Source organism: Galdieria sulphuraria (genome assembly GCF_000341285.1).
Source record: "Galdieria sulphuraria unplaced genomic scaffold scaf_63, whole genome shotgun sequence".
Taxonomy (NCBI): Eukaryota; Rhodophyta; class Bangiophyceae; order Galdieriales; family Galdieriaceae; genus Galdieria; species Galdieria sulphuraria.
The window spans coordinates 61,554-85,120 of record NW_005178412.1 but is presented as its reverse complement, the minus strand read 5'-3'; the positions used below and the strand labels follow the sequence as shown (position 1 = coordinate 85,120).

The following is a 23,567-nucleotide window of genomic DNA, read 5'->3' as shown; positions in this document are numbered from 1 at the left end:
AGTGGGAAGACGAAATTCGTACAAAGTTACTTGGAACTGGTGAATAATATGGGTGAAAGTGCACTGATAGGTCTCGATTACGTTGGTGAGTCTGAGAAGGCCAACCGAAGAGGTTTCCTGGAGAAGCTGAAAAGGGCTTCATTGCTCTTTGTGGATTTGAGGGAGTTGGAGCCCACAGAACCGAAAGAACGCAACCTAAAGTGGGCAGTCTACTATTTGTTAGTAAAGGCTGCTTTTTTGCAATCAGGTCTTCCGCAACCAGACCCGGACGAATGTTTCAAGGAACTAAAACTTAGGAGTGATGCTTTGGTCCAGAAAATCCGTTCAATCTTAAACATTCCTTCCGATCAATATCTTCTTGTGGCATTTGATGAAGTTGGTGTGTTTGATACAAAGGGAACTTTTTTTGAACTGGAGAAGAATGACAAAGGTGTGGTTCGACCTTACAACGACTTTTTCGGTATCATTAGTCAATTGTGCAAAGAACCCGACTTGTTTTTTATAGTTGTTGGGAAAAGTGAAGGCTTAAATATATATAATTACGTAGCTTCAGTCTCAAGGGTTCAGTTAGTGTTTATTCCTCTTTCGCCGCTTGAGAACCATAGTATCGTGGAACATTTGGAGAAAAGTTCTTGCTTTTTATTCCCTGGGAGCCCAAAGGTTTCAGAAATTCTTTGTCACGAAGACTTCTCAACTAGTGAACTTGCAGAATTGTTGTTGGAATTGACTGGTGGTGTTCCTGGTTTACTTGTTCGAGCAATCAGTTACCTTTTGCTGTATAAATCATCCAACAGCAATTTCTTATTATCTAAGGAAACCTTCTTGATCATAATGAATGGTTTTTTAGTAACAAATTATTGTGTTGCTCCATTCTTACCTCGTCTGATAAGTCTCAGTGAGCAGCGTAAGCGCTTGTTAAGAATGCTTACGTTATTATCTTTGTATCGTATTCGATTTGATTTTGATGAAACTGTGCAAATGAGCTCCAATTCTGATGTGTTTTTGTTTGATCTAGTTACAGATATGTGTCTCTATCGTCGATTGGTTATAGACCCAGACCGCAACGAACGCTATGAAGTGTTGATTCCCAAGTTACTGATTGAATATATTGACCAAGGCTTAAAGGATGATCGTTTAGAATGGTTACTTTTACAGACTCTCAAGTCTCAATCTGTTGATTTCTTTTATGAGTCGAAATGTCGAATTTTTGAAGGTCTTATTGCTACACTGTTTTATTTACATTTTTCTCGGCGTCCTACAAACAGCTCAATGTTTTCTACTCTTGGTCAATTGTCTTGTGTTTGGAATGAAATGAATTTCCAATTTTCTTCCGAATCTGCTGCTTATTATATGAAATCTATACATTATACCAGAGCTGTATCAGGAATGGAGAGAATGACATTTGGAAGCAATGATGAATGGGAAAGGATAGTGGAAGAAATGTTAGAATTTGGAAAGATATATATTCCATTTCATTCAACTTTTCATAGTCCAGATATATTATTCAAGTTGCATGGAAGAACGAATGAGAAGAACTTGATGATTGTGGGTATTGCTTGTAAAGGCCGATGGAGTCGTAATGGTATTCGATGGAATGAAATTTTGGAAGAAGCTCACAAGTTTTTAAAACCAGTGCATGATCAAGTATTGACTAGTCATTCTACATGGCATTGTATGTTGATTATTATGAGTACTCAGTTAGCAACCAACGTATCTGAGGACTTGAATTATTCTAGTCGTTGTTATTCATCTGGCGATAGTGTTGAAGATTTCGTGATTCCTCACAACTGTGAATTGGTTATTCTTTCTGAAGCTGATGTAGAAAACTTTATTGGCAAAGACGTTTTATCGAATTTAAGGAACGCTTTCAAATCTGTGGATAATCCACATTCGAGAAATATTGGCATTTCAACCCTACAAGAAATAGTTTTATCTCTTTCCAAAAATATTTAGGAATATTTTGTTTTAATATCTGAGAAGTTTTACAGAGTCAAATACTTTCAAAAGTCTCCTACATTGGGTTATATTATGAGACTTTGTCAAATAACTTTATCAAGCCTGAGGGAATTTATTTCTGTAGCCACAGCTGCTTATTTTGAATGACGCTCTCTACTGTTACCATTTGTATAATGAATAAATTAAGCTCACAACGACGAAGCTCAACTCTCGCTTAAAAATTTTTGTAATTCTTCAATGAAAACTACTAGTTCAGATCAACTTGGCCCATCTGTAAAACTTGGAAACCTGTTGCGATATATTCTCTGTTTGTCGTTAATCTTCGTCTACCTGTCACCAGAATGAATTGCGTGTTACTTTCTTTCCAACCGAAAGAGCTTATCGAAGGAGTCTCTACAATTCGAAGTTTGTTATTTTTAACGGTATATAAACATTTTACCTTGATGTTCTCAGCGTCTTATCATCAAATGAAGATGATAGAACGTATCTGGTAACTACAGCATGATATCATTACGGAGTAGAAGGGAATTTTTAGGAAGATTTTACTTGCTCGAATCGATATTTTCTGATGCACTGCGACACAGAATGGAAAGATGACACATTACTTTTTATCCTCTACATGTAATATCGATGAAAGCATATGCAGCATATTTTTCAAGCTGCCCTATTTATCCATCCATTGAGATGGCCAGCTATTTTTACCAAATATGTCCAACCAGAGGATGTTAGAAAGAAATTGAGTTATTTGGAAGAAAATATCTCAATTGTGCTATTTGGTATAGCATTCAAATTTCTTCTTGTTGTTTGGAGAATTGTAGAAATGTCTTCTGTAGAGATTGCGCTCAAGGTCGGAAATACAGCCTGTCCAACGTGCCGAATGATTTGCAATGAGTGGAAGCCTTCAATTCTGGCGAATCACTCGGTAATGCAGTTAAATTGCCTTCTTGAATGTGGTCGACAAGGAGCTTATGGCGATTATGAAAAAGTTTACAAATGCCACAGTCAGATGAGCATATTCAATGGACATCTTTTGCATATGACAAGTTTGAATTTTTCTCTTGTCACCAAACAAATTGTTTTCATCTTGTTGTTATTTGTGAAAACTCTCAACAGGCTGTTCCATCCATACTGATTGCTGTTCATCATGCTCACAAATGTGTATTTGCTCCCGATGCGTGTTATGCATGTGACAGTTAATTTTCGATATAGTTGAAGGTTTTTCCGTGTTGAAAAGGAATGTGATGAAATAGACAAGAGTTGTCGTTATTTATGATATTGGAAGCTTTGACAATGTATTCCCATCTGCTTTCAAAGCAAAATTGGATCAGATCAACTTATTCACAAAATTTTGCTTCAGTTGACCAAAAGTAAAATACAGCACATATCTCTTCTGCACGAGAAGCGATGTATGTCAGATCCGGACAACTCAAAATGAATGAAATGAAAAATAGATTTTTCAGTCAACATCCACGGAAACTCCTTCTCCGTAATGATTGAAGAAACAGCTATAATCCTAAGCACATTTGAATATTTAATGGGAATAACTTGCTTGTCTCTCCATTGAGAAAAAATTGCAGTTCCAGTTTAAACATTACGAATCTGTTTTGAATGAAGTGGAAACTTACAAGCTTGAAACAAAACCTTAGGAAATAGCAAGAACACAGGAAGAAGGAGTTGTTTACAAGTCACATGTGAGTTTTTCGTTAGAAAAATTCAATTTCTTAAAACTACAAACAGACCGTTTTTTCTTCATTAACATAAATGAGACACTTTTGTTGATTATACCCGAGTATTTGTGGAATTTTACTATGCATTCAACCAACACAAAGTAACATCAGACTTGTTTTCGACTTTTCTTTCTCATAATAATTTTGGTGGATAGTCAGGAAAAGTATTCAAGAGCCAAAATAAAATGAAGCTCTTCTATTGTCATCAAAGCTTACGTAAAAATGGCCGGATGCATTTAGAAACCTTCTCATAGTGACAATAACGTAACTTGTGCTATCAACGTAGTTTTCAACTCGATATAAATACTGCATAATCAATATACAAAAGCCAAACTTTCTCATTCAAATAGGTTCTTTATGGCAGGAATTTTCTTTTGAATTTGACATAGTCAAAACCAAAAAAAATTCTTTCTAAAATACAGTTTGTAACTGTGAGTTGCAAAACCAATTAGCAATATGTGGTAAGCATTTCATTGAAGATATAGATAACTTTGCCAAATCTCAAAGGGTTCGCAGTTTTCTGATGAAAAAGTGCTTATTTTACCATGATAATATCTTTCACGAAACTTTTATTCTTTCGTTTCAGGTCCTAAATAAAAGATTCGCGTTATGTGCTGTCCAGAGTAGATCCACAAAAAGAGTCAAAGCAGTCGTAAAGCTGTCTCATACAACAAACACTCGAATATTTTGAGGAATAAGCAAACAATATACCACAAAACAACACCGATGTCCATCTATATATTGGAGACGGCTTCAGTGTAGTATTCATCAGGAGTCTCATATAAATGTGAGAGACCACCTGCAATAACCAAAAAAAACGGCAGCGTTGAGCAAGTTTTTCATACTCTTTCCGAAAATGTTCTATATCCATGACAGATGAAGAAGGCTCAAAAATAACGTGAATCAGACCAGCTTTGCCAGGTTGACCAACATCTCCAAAATAACTTCCTCATATGCCTCCTTCTCCATTGTTATACAACTCGTACTCGTATGGATTGCCACCGGAACCACCTTGTGAAGCAGCTCCATTACTTCCAGAACCTTCTTCTTTTACAGTGCGTCCACCTGCACCACCAACGGTACCACCACTACCCGGACCACTTGTACTGCCAGGGTTCCCATCTCTACAATCGCCACCAGACAACCTGACAAAGCCCGAAAACGTTCCGTCTCCTCCTCCACAGCCTAGGTTGCCACCACTTCCACCTTTACCAACATACACTTTCAATTTATCTCCAGGCGCTACAGTTGTGTCTCCAAAAGCGGTGCCACCTGCACCACCTCCACCAATAACCAAACATCTGGCTTTGTGGACAACTTCAGGTATTGTCACCACGNGTAAACCAAAACTATCAAACGAACGATAAACTCTCGGTCGGACTTGTCCTATCTGACTGAGGAAAGAAGCAGGAGCGTCATCTTGCAAAAAACGATCCAACGAGTTTTCTTCTAAATACCCTTGAAACTGAATACGATGACCTCCTTGAACAGACTCATAGACTCTTCCTTCTATCAACGAAACATTTTCTAATGCACACAAACTGGGTATGAAACTTGTATCCAGTAAAGTATCATTTGCTTTCAAAATAGTTTCTTCAAAACCGGATTCTCTACAATCTGGAATATCGGTTGCTATATTCACTGGAGGAAATAAGGAAGTGGAAAGGATCTTGTACAAGGTACGGTTATTTATCAACACCTTACTTCCTAACACAACATGGACATCCAGTCCTCTAGGAACTTGTACTATATAAGTACTTGGATAAGAATAACTTATCTGAAGACATTCTCCGAGCATCAAAACACATGAAAGAACCAAAAAAATTCTTCAATACATGAAGAGAACTTCCAGGGGCCCAGATCAAGATAACTCGAATCTCAGGTTACTTCTGCCACAGAATTGTCATTTGTTGGCTTCTTTCCACAAGACAATTATGCAGTATACAAAGACATCTATCTGACATATCCCAAACATGATTACTCTTTGTAAGCAGCCTCCTACTAGTATGAAACTGTTCATTCCTTTATAGAACAAAAGAGAAGAACCCAACTATGACTGGTTTTAATCTTTAAAGACAATATTTTTATGTTAGAATAGATTGCTTTTGAGTAGTCAAGAAAATGGATGTGAAGAACGAACAACAAAAAGTATAAACAAGTGCAAAAGTCGAGGTTGGCTTGTTCTTATCTTTCAGACATAAGAATCTTGAGAGTCCTTATGAGGTGATAGTGGTAGCATTAATAGTACAAAGGTCTTAATCTTCTGAGCAAGTTTTAACAGTTTTCAAAGTTTTCTTCGTTAACCACAAGTCTTTTGACGTTCTCTCGTTACTACTGTCAATAAAAAAGGATGATCAAGCTAAGCTTATGGATTAATCTTTATCTGTCAATAGAGGAAATGTACAGTCTTTTGAACTTTTTCTACTTTTCACAGAGTCTAGTTGCTGGGTATTGCTCAAAATTGAAAAAGTACTATGTAAGTTTGGGGTGTTTCTGTGCCAAGTTGTTCAACGTACCATTTTTCTAGTTTTAGTTCCGCAATGTGTCTATGGCAGCTTCCTGGAGTCTCAGACTTGTACCACTATCGATTGATTCAATAAATTTGTACAAGTAGTGCTCTAAGTATATTTTGGTGGTTCTAGAAAACTTTTTGCAGCTTGAAGTGGACCTTATCGATGTAAAGACACAAAATTAGTCGACTCTGATATACCTTTCGATTGAGAACGATCAAAGGAACTATTTGCTTCAAGTTGATACAAATCCACAACTCTGATAATCGCAAGTTTAACTAGATTTGTGTTGTTGATTATAGGTTAACTTTTCGAAATCAACGTCGAAAACCCTTGCTATGACAATCAACTTGCCAAATACAATCCACAAACCATTTATATTTTCATCAGACAATAAAAACTCACATATCGAAAGAAGTAGCCATCTTTTCCAAACCTTGTAAAGGACATCTGTGAGAATGTTCAAATGATAAACAAAATACAAGTCTCTAAGAAAGAGACTCCAGAGTTTCTCAATTCTCAGCAATATAGAGCTATAAACAAGCAAAGAATCTGTAACATGAGAGGTTTTGATTTCTTCATAGATTCTATTGTTTTTATTTAACTCTTGTATAATCACCTGTAACAACTTTCTTAAAGTAAATTGTGATTTCTAAGGCTTCAACGATGGCTTTTGTCTAGTGGATAACTGAAAGTTCCATTTGGGCAAATGACCTATTATTCAGAATAGGTTCAATGTGTCAATGGGACAGTCTTCTAGAACAATCAAAGCTATTTGAGAGTCGTCATGAAAGAAGAGTTGGTGTTTATATCAACATGAGAAAGGATATATTATAGCAGGGAATAAACAACCTCTTTCTCATATCACTATACATTTTACCAATGATATTGATTCAGCGGCTATTTAATAAGTTTCCTTCTACGAACCTAACATAGAAGAAGATGAAACAAAGGAGTTTTCCTTTAGGTTCATGACTTTCTGTGTCAACGAAACAGTCTCTGAAAATAATAATGTGTACAGCGTGACCAATTATTTAATCACCTTGTAAAAAGACCTCTTTCCTAGGTTTATATCCATGCTCTATGGAGTTTGTTTGGTTTGCTCATGCTTGGATTATAATTGAATATTTCAAAAGAAAAAAAAGGCTTCTTATTTTCTCGCGGTTGGTTTTTCTCACAAATATTATGGGAATAGTATACAAAATGGTACAGAAGTAAATGGTGCCTTGTGAATGATATGGAACGCTCCAAAAGTCATAAAAGATAGTGAAGATGTCTATACAACAAAAGAGAAGAACGAATCACCAATTGGTAATGGAACGGCAGTCATTAGAAATTGTGCATCTGTCAGCTTCTTGCAATGTTTATGTTGATGGGTTGTCTTTTGGTTGCAAGCGTTGACAAATCACGCGAGTTGTATTTGCTATCGCAACTCTTTCACTTATTGTTGTTCCTATCTATCGCACTCGTATAACAGACTCACAAATGTATCTTCAGACAGAGACAGTCACACGAATCTTTTCAATGGCTTCGCCTGGTTTCAAACACTTATAATTGAGGCCAGTAGGTATAGGTTGGATTTATGTTGGAATTTTTTGGCAACTGAAGTCTCAACACCTTGTCTATATCATTCGAATAATATTGTCTGGCATTTTTCAATGTTTCCTCTTTGACTCTCTTCAATATTTGATGATTTCTGCCGAGGCCTTTCCAACCAGAATTTATGCTTTCAGAATAATGAATGCAATTACATTTCCGCAAATATGGAAAATTGTTGAGAGAATGCTTGAGGAGTCCTAGAATCTGGATTACCTGCAAAATATTTGTTCTAGAGTATTTTAGAAGATTACTGGTTCGAGGTACAATGACCTATTTCTTCGCTATGCTGATCGAACGTCTCTGTGAAAGCACATAAAAGATGAAGAACTAACTAGCTTCTGAGAGAAATACCACTATCACAACTGTTTTTGGGAAAGTGCAAGCATGTCTCAAGTTCTTTCGTCTTTAACTGGTTCAGCAACGTTATCTCCAAGCAAAGTCTCCGCCGTCTTGGTGAGATATAAATACCTGATCTTGGCATGAACGAACTACTTGGACTTGAATATGGAAAAGGAGAAATTGCATGGCGAAAGCAAGAATTTTGAGGAGATGGCAATATTTGATCCTGACTTGGACGAATGTTGTGGTCAAGAAGAAGACAGTTACAACTAGAAAGAGTAATAAATATATATATATATATATATATGTAGTAGCACTTAGTGAAGCTCCATCTTTGCGCTTCTTGTCTTCGTGAAATTTATGCTATTTTCTTTGCAATGAGAATATTGAATCTATTCGTTATTTAACACCCTTGATGATCAGACCCATACTTGTGAACAAATTCTTTTTCAAACTAATGTTTTAGCATCGTAAGGGGAAAAGGCCCGTTCAATGTCGATAATGCAAGATCACTTCCACAGCTGAAACAGCAGCATTACAACACTTTCTTCTATAGAATTTCAAATAGAGGAAATGTGTAGATAATTTTGGGAAGAGATAACATGTGGCCTTTGACTTAGAAACAGCAACTTCACAGTAACGAGTAATCATAGTGAGAAATGCAATGCCGTGGACTAAACCCTATCCTATGAAGATTTCGTGTCAAAGGTTATGGAAGGCTTGCAACCGAAAACTTGATTTTCCCTTGGAATACTTTGCTTCAAATATTGTGGAACGTTACCTTGGAGATAACAAAATAGAAAATAGCATTCTTTTTCTATCGAACAAAATTATTGAAGAGTTGAAATCCATACATTTGTTACACATACTGCCCTGCTTTCAAATATCTTTTTCTTTTTGGTAGAAATTAATTAAGCTTTTAGAAGAATATTGCATTCACCTCAAGTTTTCTGACTTTTTTTTTCTCATGAGAACAACTTTATCATAGGCCTTATATCTGGCAATTTTTGGATAGGCTTTTTGCAGATTTCACTAAAGATCAACACATTTAAGGAGACCTTACAAACCATTTCGACAAACTAATTGGTAAAGACTAAGCACATTTGTCACTATATTTCCAAACCTATCTGATGTATTTAATGATTTCGATTATACTAAACTACACAAGAAAATATTTATTCAAATTACGATTCTAGTCATAATTCTGTGAACAAAAAGATATCCATATTGTATACAAGATGAAGCATCGCTGATTCCATAAAGAGTATAATATCATTATTTTTCTAGTCTATAAAGGAAAACAAATTATATTCATTCATTTCATTGTCATCCACAATAATATAGGCTAATCCATTTGATTCACTATTTATCACTTTTTTACAGAAGCCATTCTTCCATATAACAATATCAAAAAGTATAAAAGGATTCCAAGTTCTAAAAGTCTTGAGGTTTTCTTTATATGACACATAGGAAAAGATGCTTTATGTCAACTATGGAAGACTTTATCATTTGAAGTACAACAAACCAAATAGCATATCCAACCAATAGACTAAAAATACAACAAATATTTACTCATTTTAGAATTTTGGTTAGCTTCCAATCTGGTTCCTTTACAAAGTCTGCCTTGATTATTTGAATTTTCTTTTGGGGATCTATTGGTACTTGACTAAGGGGACTCTCAAAACGAACTTCAGTGACTCCATAATATTCTTCTGGTTTGCTTTTCTCTTCTGATAGAGTCATTGGATTTCGAATGACAAGTTTCATAAGAAACTCAACATCTAGAGCTACAAAAGAAATTTTCTTTGGAACATCGATATACCGAAAAGCGTTGGACACTTGCTTATCAATTATCTCTTTCAATGTAAAGTGCGGTTGTTCTTTTGCCTGTTCTATTTGTTCTTTCATAGCATTGTATACTTCCTCTCCTAGTGCGTCTCTAAACAACGAAATAAGTCTTTCAATAAAAACTACTTTTTACATACTCTAACAAAGCCAAGTCCTTCTTTTCCAAACAATCAAAAACTGTTGTTAAAGCACTCGACGCACCATCTAAGAACAATTCTTCAGTAAAGGTTTCTTCTCCCCAAATACTACGCAAGGCACGTAGTATCATCCAAATACGAAACTTTCGGAATAGATCAACCGGCTGTAGTCGAGGACTCGTTTCTTGTACCACCTTGGAGAAAGTGTTGATTGGATTGGACTGAGAATTCTCCCAAGTTTCTTTCTTTGATTTATCTTTTACTTGAGTTTCAGAATCTTTGTGTTCTACTTGAGAAGACTCCTTCTTGCTAGTTTCGTCGTCCTTAGGTTTTTCCTCTGGGTCAACGGACAATTGGAGAGCATTCGATTGGTGTAAACATCTCCTCAATGGCTTACTTGGCTCAAAACTATAAAATTTGTTCCAATAGTTTTGTAAACTATCGATACTTTTTACCACCACGTTGAACCTTCTCAGTGACGCCATCATTTCAATCAATGAAAAAAGACAAATTCATTCTGATTTCAACTTTTTCCACGAGTGAGTTGAGACATGAAACAAGAAGAGCAACTCGTACAGTTAGCCAAAAAGACTTGGTTGGAAAAACAGCAGCCCGTTGTGCGAGACGAGAAATTAGTGGAATACTTGTTTCCTTTTACAAGAGACACTACTAGTGCCAGTATATTGGATAATTTGGAATATTTGCGGTTATATTTATGGCCTTGCTATTGTCTTGGAAGTTGTAGTGACTTGCACGTCTTTAGCATAGTCAACATGGTTTGTGAAAGTCACACGGTTACTGAAAATGGTTGGGACTGGATTACCGACGAAGAAATCTTTGGTTCCTTTTTTCGTCATCTTTTATCGATACCTACTGAAAAGTAAGAAAATGAGTGCTTTTTTGGGAGAGTTTGTTGAGGTTTTCAGTTGTAGTTGTTTAGACTATTATGAACAAGAGAGAAGAGTATTTTTTCTGTTATTGGCGTTTAGAAGACAAGATTTGAGTTGCTTGAGGAAGCACACTTTTCCTCTAATATCTTTATCTCTTTTTGTTCACATTTCTCCCGACACTCGAAGCAAGCAACTTGAGAGATATCCACAACTGAAGAAAATGTGGAGAAAGGTTGAAGTAAAGAAGCAAGATTGCCAACAAAGAGGAACAGGTAAAGACTTGTTATTCGTAGAAAGGAAACTAATGTTTGCTATAGCTTATATCGAGGCCGATTTTATTCCTTACCTTGCACGACAAGTAGAAAAAACTTTAGAAGCTCAGATACAAATACGGCAGTCTGAAAGTGCAATCGATTCTCAACAAGTAAGGAGTTGTTTTGATTCTCTATATCCTTGTCAGTTTCTTACTATACCAAGTATGTTTATCCTCTACGCTATTTGGAACGGATTCTGGAATTGTTTGTTGAGTTATTGTGGCAGTTGCCAACCCGACGTTTCTTTTGTGTCTTTTTGAATGACTATCAACTCGATGTATCGCTCAAATTGCTTTTACGTAAACATCAAGATTGGGACCAGCTTTCTAATTTACAAAGGCAAGTTTAGTTGTTTGTATCATTTTGCTGTTGTTGAATTGTCAAATAGTTTTGTGGATATGCTTTATTTCTATAAAAGGTTTCCCATTGATAACGATAATGGAGAACCTTTGACTCGAGAAGAATGTAAGACCCTGGTTGGAAAGTGAGCATAGTGCTGCTAAGAAATATTGTTTAGTATTATTGGAATATCATGACAAAATTTTGTCATTACAAAAATGGATATTCAAACACGTACCCAAGTTGAAAGAATTGGCAGTTGTAGGAGCTTCTCAATTGACGTAAGTAACATCAATCTCTTACTTACTGATATCCATTTTGTCTTTATCTTTAGAAATACCGATTATTTGTCAAGTCAACTTTATACTCTGACGGAGAAACAATTGATTCAGCTTGCTATCGAATTAGAATGTCTGCCCTATCGTGGTGAGAACATTCAGGTGGATTCTTCTCTTTTAGTGGCATGCATTGTAGACCAAGTCAGTTTTTATCCTTGGAAATATGAAACTTTCTATGTAAGCATATTATGATCCTCTTTAAGTATACAATTGCAACAGACACATACCATATAGAATATTGCTTCGAATCCTACCGAAAAGGATATTTGGGATGATACTCTCTCCAGTTTGGAAGAAGAATTATATTTAGATGAGCCACTTGCCTTACCCAAGCTCAACTTACAGGTAAATAACATTGTTTTATGTTTTCTGTGTACTGATGGATGGATATATTGAAGTATCTAAGTATGGGGGATTTTGTATTGCGACATTTTACATTGTTTCGAATGGAAGCTGCATATTCTATACGTCAAGAAATGGAAGATGCTTTGGAGAGGCTAAATCCTTGTTTAGGAGATATGGGAAGAACTCAATTTAGAGGTATACTGAAAAGTTGATGAAAGATATTCTTTATAGATGTTGATTTGTGATATTAGGATGGTCTCGAATGATGATTCCTTTGAATAACTTATCCATATATGAAAGAGCCCCTACTAGACTAGATTCGGAGGTTCCTCAATATGTGAAAATGGATATTTCTTATGACCTTGAAACTATTTCTTCTTCTGATAAATATAGACAAGAATGGGATCATATTATGGGAGAGAATGATATATTATTTCTATTGAGTATTCAGGTATATGTATAGTTTTTATTTTAAGCATTTGTTCTCATCATGATAGAAACCAATGGATGGAACTGAACAAAAAGAACAACTTGGATTTATAGAAAGGTATGGAATAGTTGCAGTTCGTACCTTTCAAGTAATTGGTCTTGTGGATATTGATGGAAACGAGGTAAGATAGAAGAGTTGGTTTTGATATTTTGTCACTATTGTAGATTCCCTGGATGGAAAAACAATCTTATTTGTCAAAAGCGGTTTCTACCAGACGAACCATACGAGGATATTTGGATGCAACTCAGTTTCAGATGGACCAACAGGAATTGCAAGGATTATATTCTATGGATAGTCCTGACCAGTAAGTTCAAGTTGATATCGTGTTGCAAAGATTGAGAAGAAGCCTAGTTTTAATTTGGTAATGAGACGCAAACCACAAGAAAATAACTTTCGAGGAGTTTTGGACACTTTGAAGGATGTCTTTTTACATTATTCTAGTTTTATTCCCAAATGGTTGTTGGACACATTATTAGGGTAAGTTTGAACAAACATATATATATATATAGAGAGAGAGAGAGAGAGAATATTGAATGTGGTTGTGGAATTCTAGTTATGGAGAATGGGAGTCTTCATTTGAATGCTTTCATGGAAAACAAATCAATTTAGAAGATACTTTTATTTCTTTATCTCATATGGAAAGTTGTTTGAAGAGTATGAATATTCCTTCTTATTCTATTACAAAGACAGGTGAGTTGACTTGCTTCTTCAAAAGAGAGAGTCTAACATTCATTAGGAGCGACTTGTGATGATTATTGGCAATGGCATTTTTATTCCAAAGATAACGACAACCATAATAATAATAATAATAATAATATGTTGCATGTAGAAGCTGTGCCTTTTGAAAAGGAATATTTAGGTCCTTATCCTATAAGAAAGCATAATCAAGTCCCTTTTACAGTTAAACAAGTGGAAGCCATCCTTCATGGCATGAAACAAGGATTATCTCTCGTAAGTTGTCAAAGGAAATGAGAGATAGTGTTGATAGCATTTCATAAAGATTGTAGGCCCACCAGGAACAGGGAAGACTGATGTTGCTGTTCAAATCATTTCCAATCTTTATCATTCTTTTCCAGAAGAACGCATATTGTTAGTGACCCATTCAAACAATGCCTTGAATGATATTTTTGTCAAGATTCTACAAGTAAGCAGGAATGAAAGTATCCAAAACTGTTCTCATATTGTATTGATATAGAGAGATATCGATCCCAAAGATATATTAAGACTGGGTCATGGTGAAGAGGAGTTGGGATTGATGGATTCCTTTAGTCGAGAAGGTCGAGTCAATTATATGCTACAAAAGAGATTGGATAACTTGCAACAAGTGCAAGTTTTAGCAGATTCCATGTTATTACCCGTAAGTTGTGTTGTGAAAGTTAGGATACTTATGAGGAGAATAGGGTGATTATGGTTATTCGTGTGAAAATGCGCTATTGTTATATCACACTCATATATTACCTTTGAAAAGGGAATTCTTTGTTCAGCTTGATCAAATACAAGAAGAAGAATCCAATGCTTCATGGATAGCTCAACATTTTCCATTTTACAAGTTTTTCTCACAACACTATTCTGATGCTTCGAGTATTTTCCGTGGAGGTTTGTATATATATATATATATATTAAGACACAAGTTTGATTTATGGGTTGGGTTTTAGATTCCTATCAACAAGACCTGCAATCAGCAAAGGGTTGTTTTCGTTATTTGGATAAATTGTTTGAGGAACTAGAAGCCTTCAGAGCATTGGAACTTCTTCGCAATCAGAAAGAGAGAGGAGATTATGTGTTGTTGAAACAAGTAAGGTGCATATGCTATGCATTACTAATTTGAAAGAATATATTCTAGGCAAAAATTATTGCAATGACTTGTACTCATGCATCCATACGTAGAAAGGATTATCTAGAAATGGGTTTGAAATACGATACTTTTATTATGGAAGAGAGTGCTCAGGTAAGGAAATTGGAATCATTTGAGTAAATAAAGCCATCACTTTAAGTTAGGTATTGGAAGTGGAAACTTTTATTCCGATGATATTACAAAAACCAGATTTTGGCTGTAATGAACCTCGCTTGAAACGTTGTATTCTATTAGGAGATCATCATCAGGTTAGAAAAGAATGATAAGAGAGAACTGAGTATCCGATTATTTTCATGTATATGTGTTTGTAGTTACCTCCAGTGGTCAAAAGTAGAGCTTTAGCAAAGTATTGCAACTTACAACAAAGTCTTTATACACGTCTATTGCGATTGGGTGCAAGTCCTATTGTATTGGATGTTCAAGTAAGGCATCATCATCTTTTCTATGGTTATTATTTATCCAACTCCATTTTTTTTGTTGATTGGATAAAGGGAAGAGCTAGACCAAGTATTGCGGATATATACCGTTGGTGCTATCCTCATTTGAAAGACTTGACTACTGCAATGGATGACTGTTCGAGGTACAAAAACAATGTCTTTGGTGGCCAATCTCATGAATGTATATTTTATAGTTTTCAACTGGCCAATCCCGGATTTCGCTTTGAATATCAGTGGATATCCGTTGGTGATTGGCAGAGCGAATCTCAACCTGTACCCTATTTCTATCAAAATCTTGTAGAAGCTGAATGGATTGCAGCTGTCTATCAATATATGAGATTATTGGGATATCCCAGAGAAAAGGTAAGCATATAGAATATAATGTCTTTTGTGTAGAAATAACAGTATGTGCATAGATATCCGTTTTGACTACTTATAAAGGACAGAAAGAATTGTTAAAAGAGGTTTTGCAACATCGCATTGCTTGGAATCCATCGTTAGGAATGCCAAAGACAACTACCGTAGATAAATATCAAGGGCAACAAAATGACTATATTTTATTATCGATGGTACGAACTAAACATGTCGGACATATAAGAGACATTCGGCGTTGGGTTGTAGCAACTTCGAGAGCTCGTTTAGGTCTCTATATCTTTGGTTATTTGCCTTTGTTTCAACAGTATCCTGGTGAATGGAAAGTTGGATTGGAGGTAAGTGACGAGAGGAAAGTGGTTAGAAAATCAACTATTTTATCTAGTTGTTGTCTAATCGATGTCATCATGAATTACAACTGGTTACCGAGGAAAGGTAAGTCTCTTTATATTATTATTCTTCATTTGTATAAGAATATTTTAAGATATGGAGCTATTACTAGAAAGTTGAATGATATCGTTGTTGGACCCGATAGACTAGTAGAAATAAGTGATTGTGCTGATATGGCAAAGTATATTCAACAACTGGTTCGAAGTCATCCTACATGGTTGCCATCATAAAAAATGTCCAACGTTGTCTTATGTGTCATTTTGTGAATATCTCATTCGAACAATTACTTGTCCAATCATTTCCACGCTGTCCAGCAGAATTATAAAAGCATACAACCAAGAATGAAATCGAAAGGAATCATCGATACTCACAAATGGATGTTCCAGACTATCCTTTCGTTGTGCTAGTTTGTCCAACCGTTGAGAATGCCACTGACGAAAGAGTTCTTGTCTACCTTGTACATATGCAAATAGAATATCTTCTTTGTCTTTTCGTAGAATTGTCAAATATTTCAACAACTCTACTGGCTTTTTGCGTTTCTTACTGGGAGGAATAATATGCTCACTTGCCAATAAGAATATTTCGGAAACATGTGCTATGCTATTCTCCAAATGTTGAACCAGCTCGGTAAATACTTGATACATGTCACATGTGGAATTTTCCTTCAACGGTTTCATGTCCACTATTTCCGTTACTATTCGATATCTTCGGAGACAAAAACCTATCACATCTACCAACGTGGGTATGGAACTTCTACGATAATTGGGAGTCAATTCAACTTGCACCAACATACGAACACCCGATAAAATACCAGCAATGGAGTGCATCTTTTGTTTCACAAGACTGGGAGTCGAATGATGACCCATAAATACGCATTCAAAGGCTTGCCACTCCAATTGGGACAGCTGTCCTAGTTGCGTCAATCCATTGCTCAACATTTTGCGACATTTTAAAGCAACAGAATACGGCCATATCAAAGTAGAAAATACGAATACAACTCCACATGCAATGCATACACAAACAGTACGAGATGCCACATAAGTAAACGAATACTTGTTATAGTCACAGCTGATAATACCAAACTGTGCCAATGCTAAAGGAAAAGTGCCCATAATATAAGCAGGATAACAAGTGCCAACCAACAAACCAATAAATGTCCAAAGCGCTAACCATAATGTTAATCCGTAGATATGATTGGGAGTAAATACTGTTGCCGCATATGCCAATGCAGAAGCTACAAAAGTGATGGAGAAATACAAAAGACTTCTAAACACAGACAACTCCTTACTTTGCCAAAATAGAATAGCAACATAAATAAGCACATAGATATCGTTTTCATTTCGCATAAAACTCTTGGCAGAATCGGAAAACTGAGCTACAAAAAGAGGAGGAAACTCTATGATAGCCAATGCCAACATAAATTTGATGATATATTGAAAGTTATCCTTGTCTTTTATCAATACAGGAACACTTGTATAACCTCGAAATGGCAATAAAAATTCGTCCAACATGGGCAACCAATTCTTGGCTATAGAGAAACGTTGTTCATGATAAGCAATCGAAAAAGACTGCATGGCATCTTCCAATGCATGTAACGATTCATGCGTCGCACGTAACTCAACAACTAAAAATGCCAAAGCAGAATAACGAAAGGTATGGTCGACTGCCTTTTCTTCATAGAATATTTCAGATTTCCACATCTGTTCTCTAACTTTAGCAAATTCTTCATAAATTCTCTCAAACAGATGATTGGCTACTTGTTCAGAATGGCTTTGAACACTTGATGATACTGAATGAAATGACTTGAGTTGATGCATTCTTTCTTTCACATATAAGAGAGCATCTCGTATAGAAGATACCGGTATTCCAAAACTTTCCGAAAGATATTCCGTATGAAAACATTCATTTCTGCGAACTACTTGATTGAGTGACTCCAGATGAGCAACCAGTTGTTGCCATTGTTGTAATATAGGCATCCAGTTTTCACGAGGTTCACATTGCCAAGGTGGGAAGAAAGTTGGTTCATAATACAAAAAGTTACACAGTCTCATAGAGTTTCTAATAGTAGCGTTGATGATTGCACATTTCTTTAGAATGAAATCTCCATTATCTAAAGCAACTGAAAGAGGACGAAGAGTGGGATCATCAAACACAGCTGCTAAGCTTCTCCATAGTTGAAGTAATATATGGGGAGCTTCTTGTAGGAAACTAGGAGTCTGCTTCTTATCCATTGGAGTTATAGCATCAATATTTGTAGTTGGTTCTATATAACTGGTCACGTCATTCCTTATTGGTTTATAAGAAGGAGTAGTGAATAGTTTGGTATCCAAACTTTGAATAATATCTTCAACTTGACAAGACATATTTCGAATGGCACTGCGAAGTTTGGATCGAATAGTTTCTGGAAATATGAAAACAGTGGCTATCACAGCAATAACCCCAGCTAATACAGCAGATAGTAGAGTTGCGTATATAGTTTGCCAACACTGTGAAAGATGAAGTCCTACTGACTCCATAAGTGTAGGACCTAATAGGAAAAATATAGATATTCCATATCCACGGACCTTTGGATCAAGTCTCAAAAGAGAAACGAGAAAGAATTCAACCAAAGCCACAAAATACAAAGCCACCCCACTTCCTTGAGCAATACCCAAAGCTATAATAGCAAGAACGCTAGCCAATCCAGCTATATAAGAGAAACGTATTGCAGCCTGAATAACTCCACCCAGTTGTTCACATTGTGCCACAATAACCAAAACAAGATAGATATATATACCCAAGAAACACTCTATATAATTATGAAAGACGGAATAAAACACGAATAAATTTCCTGCTGCTGCTGCTATCGTTATTCTTAACGACTTGCGAAACTGTGGACTCTCTACAATCATACGTAAGCCATTGGAGACTTGCATTTTCTTCTTTTACAAATCCCACAACTTGACATACAAAGAAAAGGAGGGAAGAATGGTTGTTTCTTTCATTTCTATGTAGTCCAATGGACTTTTCATGATTGACGTCGAACTATACAAGAAATACAAGCAACCAAATGTATATTCGAAATAGGATAAAGTGAAGATGTAGGCAATAACATACTATTATTTCTTGGATATTCTAAGCTTAGAAAACTTCCATTATCCGCAAAATGATAAGCAATATGCGTTAACATATAGCTGATCATTCGAGGATCGTCTTGACGCAAATAACCCAAACTGGTATAATTAGCAATGGACAGCGTAGAGTCAAAACTATTCGAAACAGGACGAAGATAGGCAATGATCTGCTCATTGGATATATGCCAAAGAAACCTAAACATAGAATGGATATCGATGTTTTGTTCTCTTTCTTAATGAGGACTTACCCTCGGTTGCCAATAATAACCACATCATCTTCTTGGACAGAAATTTCATTATATCGAATATGACTTTCTAAATAAGGTAACTTGTCCTTACGAATACTATTACTCTCATAAGCACTTTCCAATATTTGTAAACATGAAGGACGCGTATCATAAAATACTTTATCATCTCGTATGATTACAAAACCACAGGTTCCAATGGTTGCACAAAAAAGTCTTTCTCCTTCCATCTTCATGATACAACAGGATACTATGTTGGATATAGGAAACTGTTCAAACGCTTGGCTCAATAAACACTCTAACCGACGCCAAGAAAAAGGACGCATACTTTCTTCTCCGCTTCTAATAGCTTCTTCTATGAAAGAGTCTAAAACACTCTTGATAACAAATTTCATATACATAGAAGGTGGTTGTTTGTTCAAGTTGGCAACATCTGACTCTTCACAATCGACCATACCAACGACACCATATTCCGGGAGTTCAAAATGAGCTTCTGAATCTACAAGAGGAGAAGAAGATAGACTTGAAGAAGCACAATCTAGTTTGAACTGGCTAACCATAACTAAGCGTAGTCGAAAAACTCTTTTACGACAGTCTCTATGTTTGACAAAACAACGACATAAACAACGTCTATTCCTGGTTATTATTCTGTTTTCTAAAAATAATATTTTTAGCCCTTCTTTATTAAGTAAACCACTTCTGCCAAGGAGGTCGCTTCCCTTGTTGTTCATAGCGTTCTTCCCATTCAGCCAATTCCCAAACAGAAACTCGTTGTTGATAAAAAGCATCTTCCTGCATGGCATCCTTATCAACTTGCGTCATATTAAATATCTCCATAACTACTTGTTCACTTTCTTCTGCGATTGTATCCAATTTTTGCAAAAATGTCGAGTCAATGTTCCCAAACTCTTCTTTCAACTTTTTCAGAACTTGAACAAACTTTTTCCCATTTATCTTTGATTTGGATGGAGCAACACTTCCATCTGCCATGTATATCGCAGGACCTACAGAAAAGGCCTTTTTTAGAATTTCTCTTCTGGCTTCTTCGCTCTCAGTTCGAAGCAACTGACGCACAACTGCAACTTCTGGAGAAGTAGACTCATCCTTGATACACTCATTCAGTAAAACGCATTTCACAATAAATGTTCAATCACCTTCAACTGGGCTACTTTATTCTGCAACCTTTCCAATACTTTGACAGCTTGAATGGAATTGTGTTTTCGGGCTTCCTCAATATTCGCCGATAACAATAACAACAACGCACTATCAATTTCTCCTCGTCGATTCATCTCTTCAAACTTTCTTTCGATAATGTCCGGTGAACCACATTGAAGAGCATCACTCAGCCTCTTTCCTGCCAACTTCATTCTATCTTGTACGACTTCTTGTATAATATTATCCAATAGTACCAACTAGGGAAAATAATTGAATATTTCCTACTTGCCTTGTAAAAGAAAATTACCTTGTCAAAAGTATCTCCACTAGCTTGTCGGATTCGCCACTCTAATCTTTCTAGAAAGTAGCCATCAAGTTTATCGTATTCTGCTTGCACTCCAGTTTTCATGTCCTCCCTATTCAAAAGAGAATCTATCAAAGCGTCATAACTTGCCGCGTCATAACTCGTTCTTGTAGAATTCACTTTGTCCACGTTGGAATCAGAGGCACTGGGACCCTGGGATACGAGTTGTTCCAAAGCTTCCTTTCCTAAACCCTGAATGATCTCTGTAAGAGAATCCTTGAGTACTTTGAGAGCAACTCGCTCCTCCACATCTGAAGCTGAGTCAATCTTAAACTGTAGAAAAGCATAAAAGTCTTCATCCAGTTCATCAAGATGCTCTTGAACTAGACAAGGTAGTTCTTCAGGTTTGCTAAAATAGAATATTCCCAGTAGGGTTTCATTTCTATCAGGAGCTATTTGGGAACTATCAGTCACCATGATAAGCGGCCTTTTGGTTTCCCAAAAAGGATATGTCTTCCGAGAAGAAACTCGAAAACTTTTCTTTGGGAAATAAAAGCATTTGTTTCGAATTGACAAGCTTCTGGTATTCCACGACTTGACACAACAAGTCACACAATAAAAGCCAAAAGAGAGCATCATGAGATTGTTTCTTAGATGACGAATTGCGCCCATTTTTCATTTTTTTCTTCTTGTCAACGACATGTATAGTTTGCGCCATTCTACAAGTCATCCTTTAGGTAGAGAAGCAGATTGGAGGCAGTTTTTGCTAGCAGTGGAACCAAGCGTAGAACGAGGTATGAATCTAGGTGTCTATTCTTTAAAGAATGCTCTGCAGGAATATGAGAAATCGTTGAACGAGTGGTTTCTTTGGAAGAGGGATAAGTTGCAAATGCTGATGGGTTCTGAAAGTAATAGCCAGTTGAGGAACATCGTTTCTGAAAGTATAAAGGATAGGTGTGTATGCAAGTGCTGTGTGCTTTGTCTCATTTCTTGAACAATTTGTTTGCAGTACTACGGCTTTCCCTGAGTGGACTTTACTGGTACAGGAAAAACTAAAGGCGTTGACAAAAACTGTAGAACCGCTCAACGCTCAATTATTTATGAGTCAAGATTTAAAGTTTTATCAAAGAAGGGTTTTTAAGATTCTCAAAGAGTCATTTATGGAAGTTTTTGTGACTCGAGTGGAACGACGTTGTCGGAAACTCTTTGGTTCTTTTTCAAACAGCGTTGACAAGAAGTTATCCAAGGTTTTAATATGGTATAGGCACCAAGTCGAAGAAAAGTTGCAAGAGTTGGAAGAGCAAAGTGTCCAACTCGAGCAAGCTGTAAAAACAGTACAGAATGCACAAGTGCGAGACTATCGTTCAGAAGTCAGTCGTGTTTTGATAGATGTAAGTGGAGTTGTGGACTTGGTTTGGAAAAAGTGGAGACCTTGTTGGGACAATAGAGAGACGGTTCTTTGCAACGTTCTTGATAGTGGACTTCCACTGGTTGTTTTGACTGAAGTATTAAATAGATTCATGCTTCAATTTCCAAGTCAAGGACTTGTATGGAATGCACAAGACTCTTTTTTGCAATCAGGACGAATAGAAAAATGGCTCATTTACTTTTGTCAAATTGATCCTCTGACCAATCGAAACTTATTGGAATGGTTGCAAGATACAGTATATTTGCTTTGTTGTTTATCAGATGACCAACTTGTCGAGTTGTCTACTCCTTTGGAAGCACTGGAGAGACATTTACTGCGGTGTCGAGAAAGTGGAAGATGGGACAACAATCATAGTCAGTTAAGTACCAAAATAGAACATTTGTTGAGATTGTATTCATCTCTCGTAAAGAAAAGTCGGAACCACTTGAGTGGGTTCCAATAAAAACACGGATTCTAAGAGCTTGCCTATCATTTCCCATATTGCATTTTTTCTTGAAAACTTTTTCATTTTGGCGCATTTTCCGGGGAGATAAGTTTCATGAAAGCTTCTTCATCTCCAAAGGCACGTACTAAAGGCGCTACCGTCGCAGTTCCTGTCATTCAAGGCTCTATAGCTTTTTGGCTTGGTCCAGAAGCTGACGAGGTTCGTAACACCCTCGTACTCGTAGTTGTTATTCACTTCAATGGTAGTGGCATTCTCACCGTTGGACGGCATATATTCGAGGTCCAAAAAACGAAGACTTGTCTTATTTCATAAGATATGTTGAATTTCACCTTCATGAAAGTTTTCACCCTTCTAAAAGAGGTGAGATTTTGTAACTTATCATTTTTTTGTGTTGCTAATCACGGTGAGTAGTGGTGACCAGACCTCCTTTTGAACTCACAGAAACTGGTTGGGGAGAATTTGACCTTATCATTCGCCTTTTCTTCATAGATAATTTAGAAAGCCCTATAGAACTGGTTCATCCACTACGAGTTAGTTGAGTTATTTGTTTGGTTGCGAAGTTGATAGTGATTCCTTTAGTTGTTTCCCAATCCACCAAAAGATCAAAGTGTAGAAGAACCAGTGGTTAATGAATATTATGAAGAACTTGTTTTTCAAGACCCACCTGAAGAGTTATTGGCCATCTTACGTATGGGACCACAAAGAACGGTTGAGACAGAGTTGCAGAAATATTGTAAGCAAATAACTGTAAATATTGTGTGATGAATTAAACACAATTGAAATAGTTTTAGATTTCACGCGTCAAGAGGCGCAAGACTTGGAGAAAATCAAACATGCAAAAGATATGATTCGTACCAAACTACTTGCTATTAATGAAAGGTCAAAAGAAATAGATGAGGAACGTAAACAATTAGAAGAAGAAATCAGTCGAATAGGTAAAGCGGTATAGAAGTACTTTTTGAACTGGAGCATCTTTACATTGGTTAATTA

At 36.3% G+C, this 23,567-nt stretch overlaps 10 protein-coding genes across 10 annotated transcripts; 5 read left to right on the top strand and 5 right to left on the bottom strand.

Moving 5' to 3' along the window:
* Window positions 1-30: 30 nt before the first annotated feature.
* Gasu_58680 (archaeal ATPase) lies at window positions 31-2,075 on the top strand (the record flags this gene model as incomplete). Its single annotated transcript, XM_005703008.1, has 1 exon — window positions 31-2,075. A coding segment is annotated over one exon (1,905 nt), but the record flags the coding sequence as incomplete, so codon positions are not given.
* A 1,864-nt stretch (window positions 2,076-3,939) lies between these two features.
* On the bottom strand, window positions 3,940-5,510 carry Gasu_58660 (uncharacterized protein). The gene has a single exon (XM_005703006.1). It carries the CDS (start codon window positions 5,479-5,481, stop codon window positions 4,633-4,635), a length of 849 nt encoding a protein of 282 aa, XP_005703063.1. The 5' UTR covers window positions 5,482-5,510; the 3' UTR covers window positions 3,940-4,632.
* On the top strand, window positions 4,621-5,266 carry Gasu_58670 (uncharacterized protein). Its single transcript, XM_005703007.1, has 2 exons — window positions 4,621-5,021; window positions 5,083-5,266. Exons 1-2 carry the CDS (start codon window positions 4,637-4,639, stop codon window positions 5,232-5,234), a joined length of 537 nt encoding a protein of 178 aa, XP_005703064.1. The 5' UTR covers window positions 4,621-4,636; the 3' UTR covers window positions 5,235-5,266.
* A 3,584-nt stretch (window positions 5,511-9,094) lies between the features above and the next one.
* Gasu_58650 (uncharacterized protein) lies at window positions 9,095-10,640 on the bottom strand. Its single transcript, XM_005703005.1, has 2 exons — window positions 10,117-10,640; window positions 9,095-10,070 (listed from the first exon to the last, which is right to left on the bottom strand). Exons 1-2 carry the CDS (start codon window positions 10,602-10,604, stop codon window positions 9,704-9,706), a joined length of 855 nt encoding a protein of 284 aa, XP_005703062.1. The 5' UTR covers window positions 10,605-10,640; the 3' UTR covers window positions 9,095-9,703.
* A 10-nt stretch (window positions 10,641-10,650) lies between these two features.
* Gasu_58640 (tRNA-splicing endonuclease positive effector-related protein) lies at window positions 10,651-16,155 on the top strand. The gene is made up of 27 exons (XM_005703004.1): window positions 10,651-10,996; window positions 11,049-11,278; window positions 11,324-11,430; window positions 11,484-11,659; window positions 11,709-11,785; window positions 11,838-11,940; window positions 11,994-12,174; window positions 12,232-12,342; window positions 12,396-12,537; window positions 12,594-12,793; window positions 12,840-12,953; window positions 12,997-13,136; window positions 13,184-13,309; window positions 13,386-13,522; window positions 13,569-13,783; window positions 13,833-13,976; window positions 14,028-14,189; window positions 14,233-14,428; window positions 14,488-14,627; window positions 14,676-14,780; window positions 14,831-14,935; window positions 14,999-15,109; window positions 15,179-15,267; window positions 15,319-15,487; window positions 15,541-15,834; window positions 15,882-15,931; window positions 15,981-16,155. Exons 1-27 carry the CDS (start codon window positions 10,668-10,670, stop codon window positions 16,114-16,116), a joined length of 4,089 nt encoding a protein of 1,362 aa, XP_005703061.1. The 5' UTR covers window positions 10,651-10,667; the 3' UTR covers window positions 16,117-16,155.
* Window positions 16,156-16,159: 4 nt separating this feature from the next.
* Window positions 16,160-18,830, bottom strand: Gasu_58630 (uncharacterized protein). Its single transcript, XM_005703003.1, has 2 exons — window positions 16,254-18,830; window positions 16,160-16,192 (listed from the first exon to the last, which is right to left on the bottom strand). The coding sequence occupies exons 1-2, from the start codon at window positions 18,799-18,801 to the stop codon at window positions 16,182-16,184; spliced, it is 2,559 nt and encodes an 852-aa protein (XP_005703060.1). The 5' UTR covers window positions 18,802-18,830; the 3' UTR covers window positions 16,160-16,181.
* Window positions 18,831-18,845: 15 nt separating this feature from the next.
* On the bottom strand, window positions 18,846-19,860 carry Gasu_58620 (uncharacterized protein). The gene is made up of 2 exons (XM_005703002.1): window positions 19,248-19,860; window positions 18,846-19,194 (listed from the first exon to the last, which is right to left on the bottom strand). Exons 1-2 carry the CDS (start codon window positions 19,802-19,804, stop codon window positions 18,894-18,896), a joined length of 858 nt encoding a protein of 285 aa, XP_005703059.1. The 5' UTR covers window positions 19,805-19,860; the 3' UTR covers window positions 18,846-18,893.
* Window positions 19,861-19,899: 39 nt separating this feature from the next.
* On the bottom strand, window positions 19,900-21,380 carry Gasu_58610 (uncharacterized protein). The gene is made up of 3 exons (XM_005703001.1): window positions 20,707-21,380; window positions 20,399-20,656; window positions 19,900-20,348 (listed from the first exon to the last, which is right to left on the bottom strand). Exons 1-3 carry the CDS (start codon window positions 21,373-21,375, stop codon window positions 19,929-19,931), a joined length of 1,347 nt encoding a protein of 448 aa, XP_005703058.1. The 5' UTR covers window positions 21,376-21,380; the 3' UTR covers window positions 19,900-19,928.
* A 10-nt stretch (window positions 21,381-21,390) lies between these two features.
* Window positions 21,391-22,625, top strand: Gasu_58600 (uncharacterized protein). The gene is made up of 2 exons (XM_005703000.1): window positions 21,391-21,657; window positions 21,713-22,625. Exons 1-2 carry the CDS (start codon window positions 21,404-21,406, stop codon window positions 22,572-22,574), a joined length of 1,116 nt encoding a protein of 371 aa, XP_005703057.1. The 5' UTR covers window positions 21,391-21,403; the 3' UTR covers window positions 22,575-22,625.
* Window positions 22,626-22,640: 15 nt separating this feature from the next.
* Gasu_58590 (YEATS domain-containing protein 4) lies at window positions 22,641-23,565 on the top strand. The gene is made up of 5 exons (XM_005702999.1): window positions 22,641-22,775; window positions 22,823-22,937; window positions 22,989-23,107; window positions 23,157-23,310; window positions 23,363-23,565. Exons 1-5 carry the CDS (start codon window positions 22,671-22,673, stop codon window positions 23,524-23,526), a joined length of 657 nt encoding a protein of 218 aa, XP_005703056.1. The 5' UTR covers window positions 22,641-22,670; the 3' UTR covers window positions 23,527-23,565.
* Window positions 23,566-23,567: the final 2 nt, after the last annotated feature.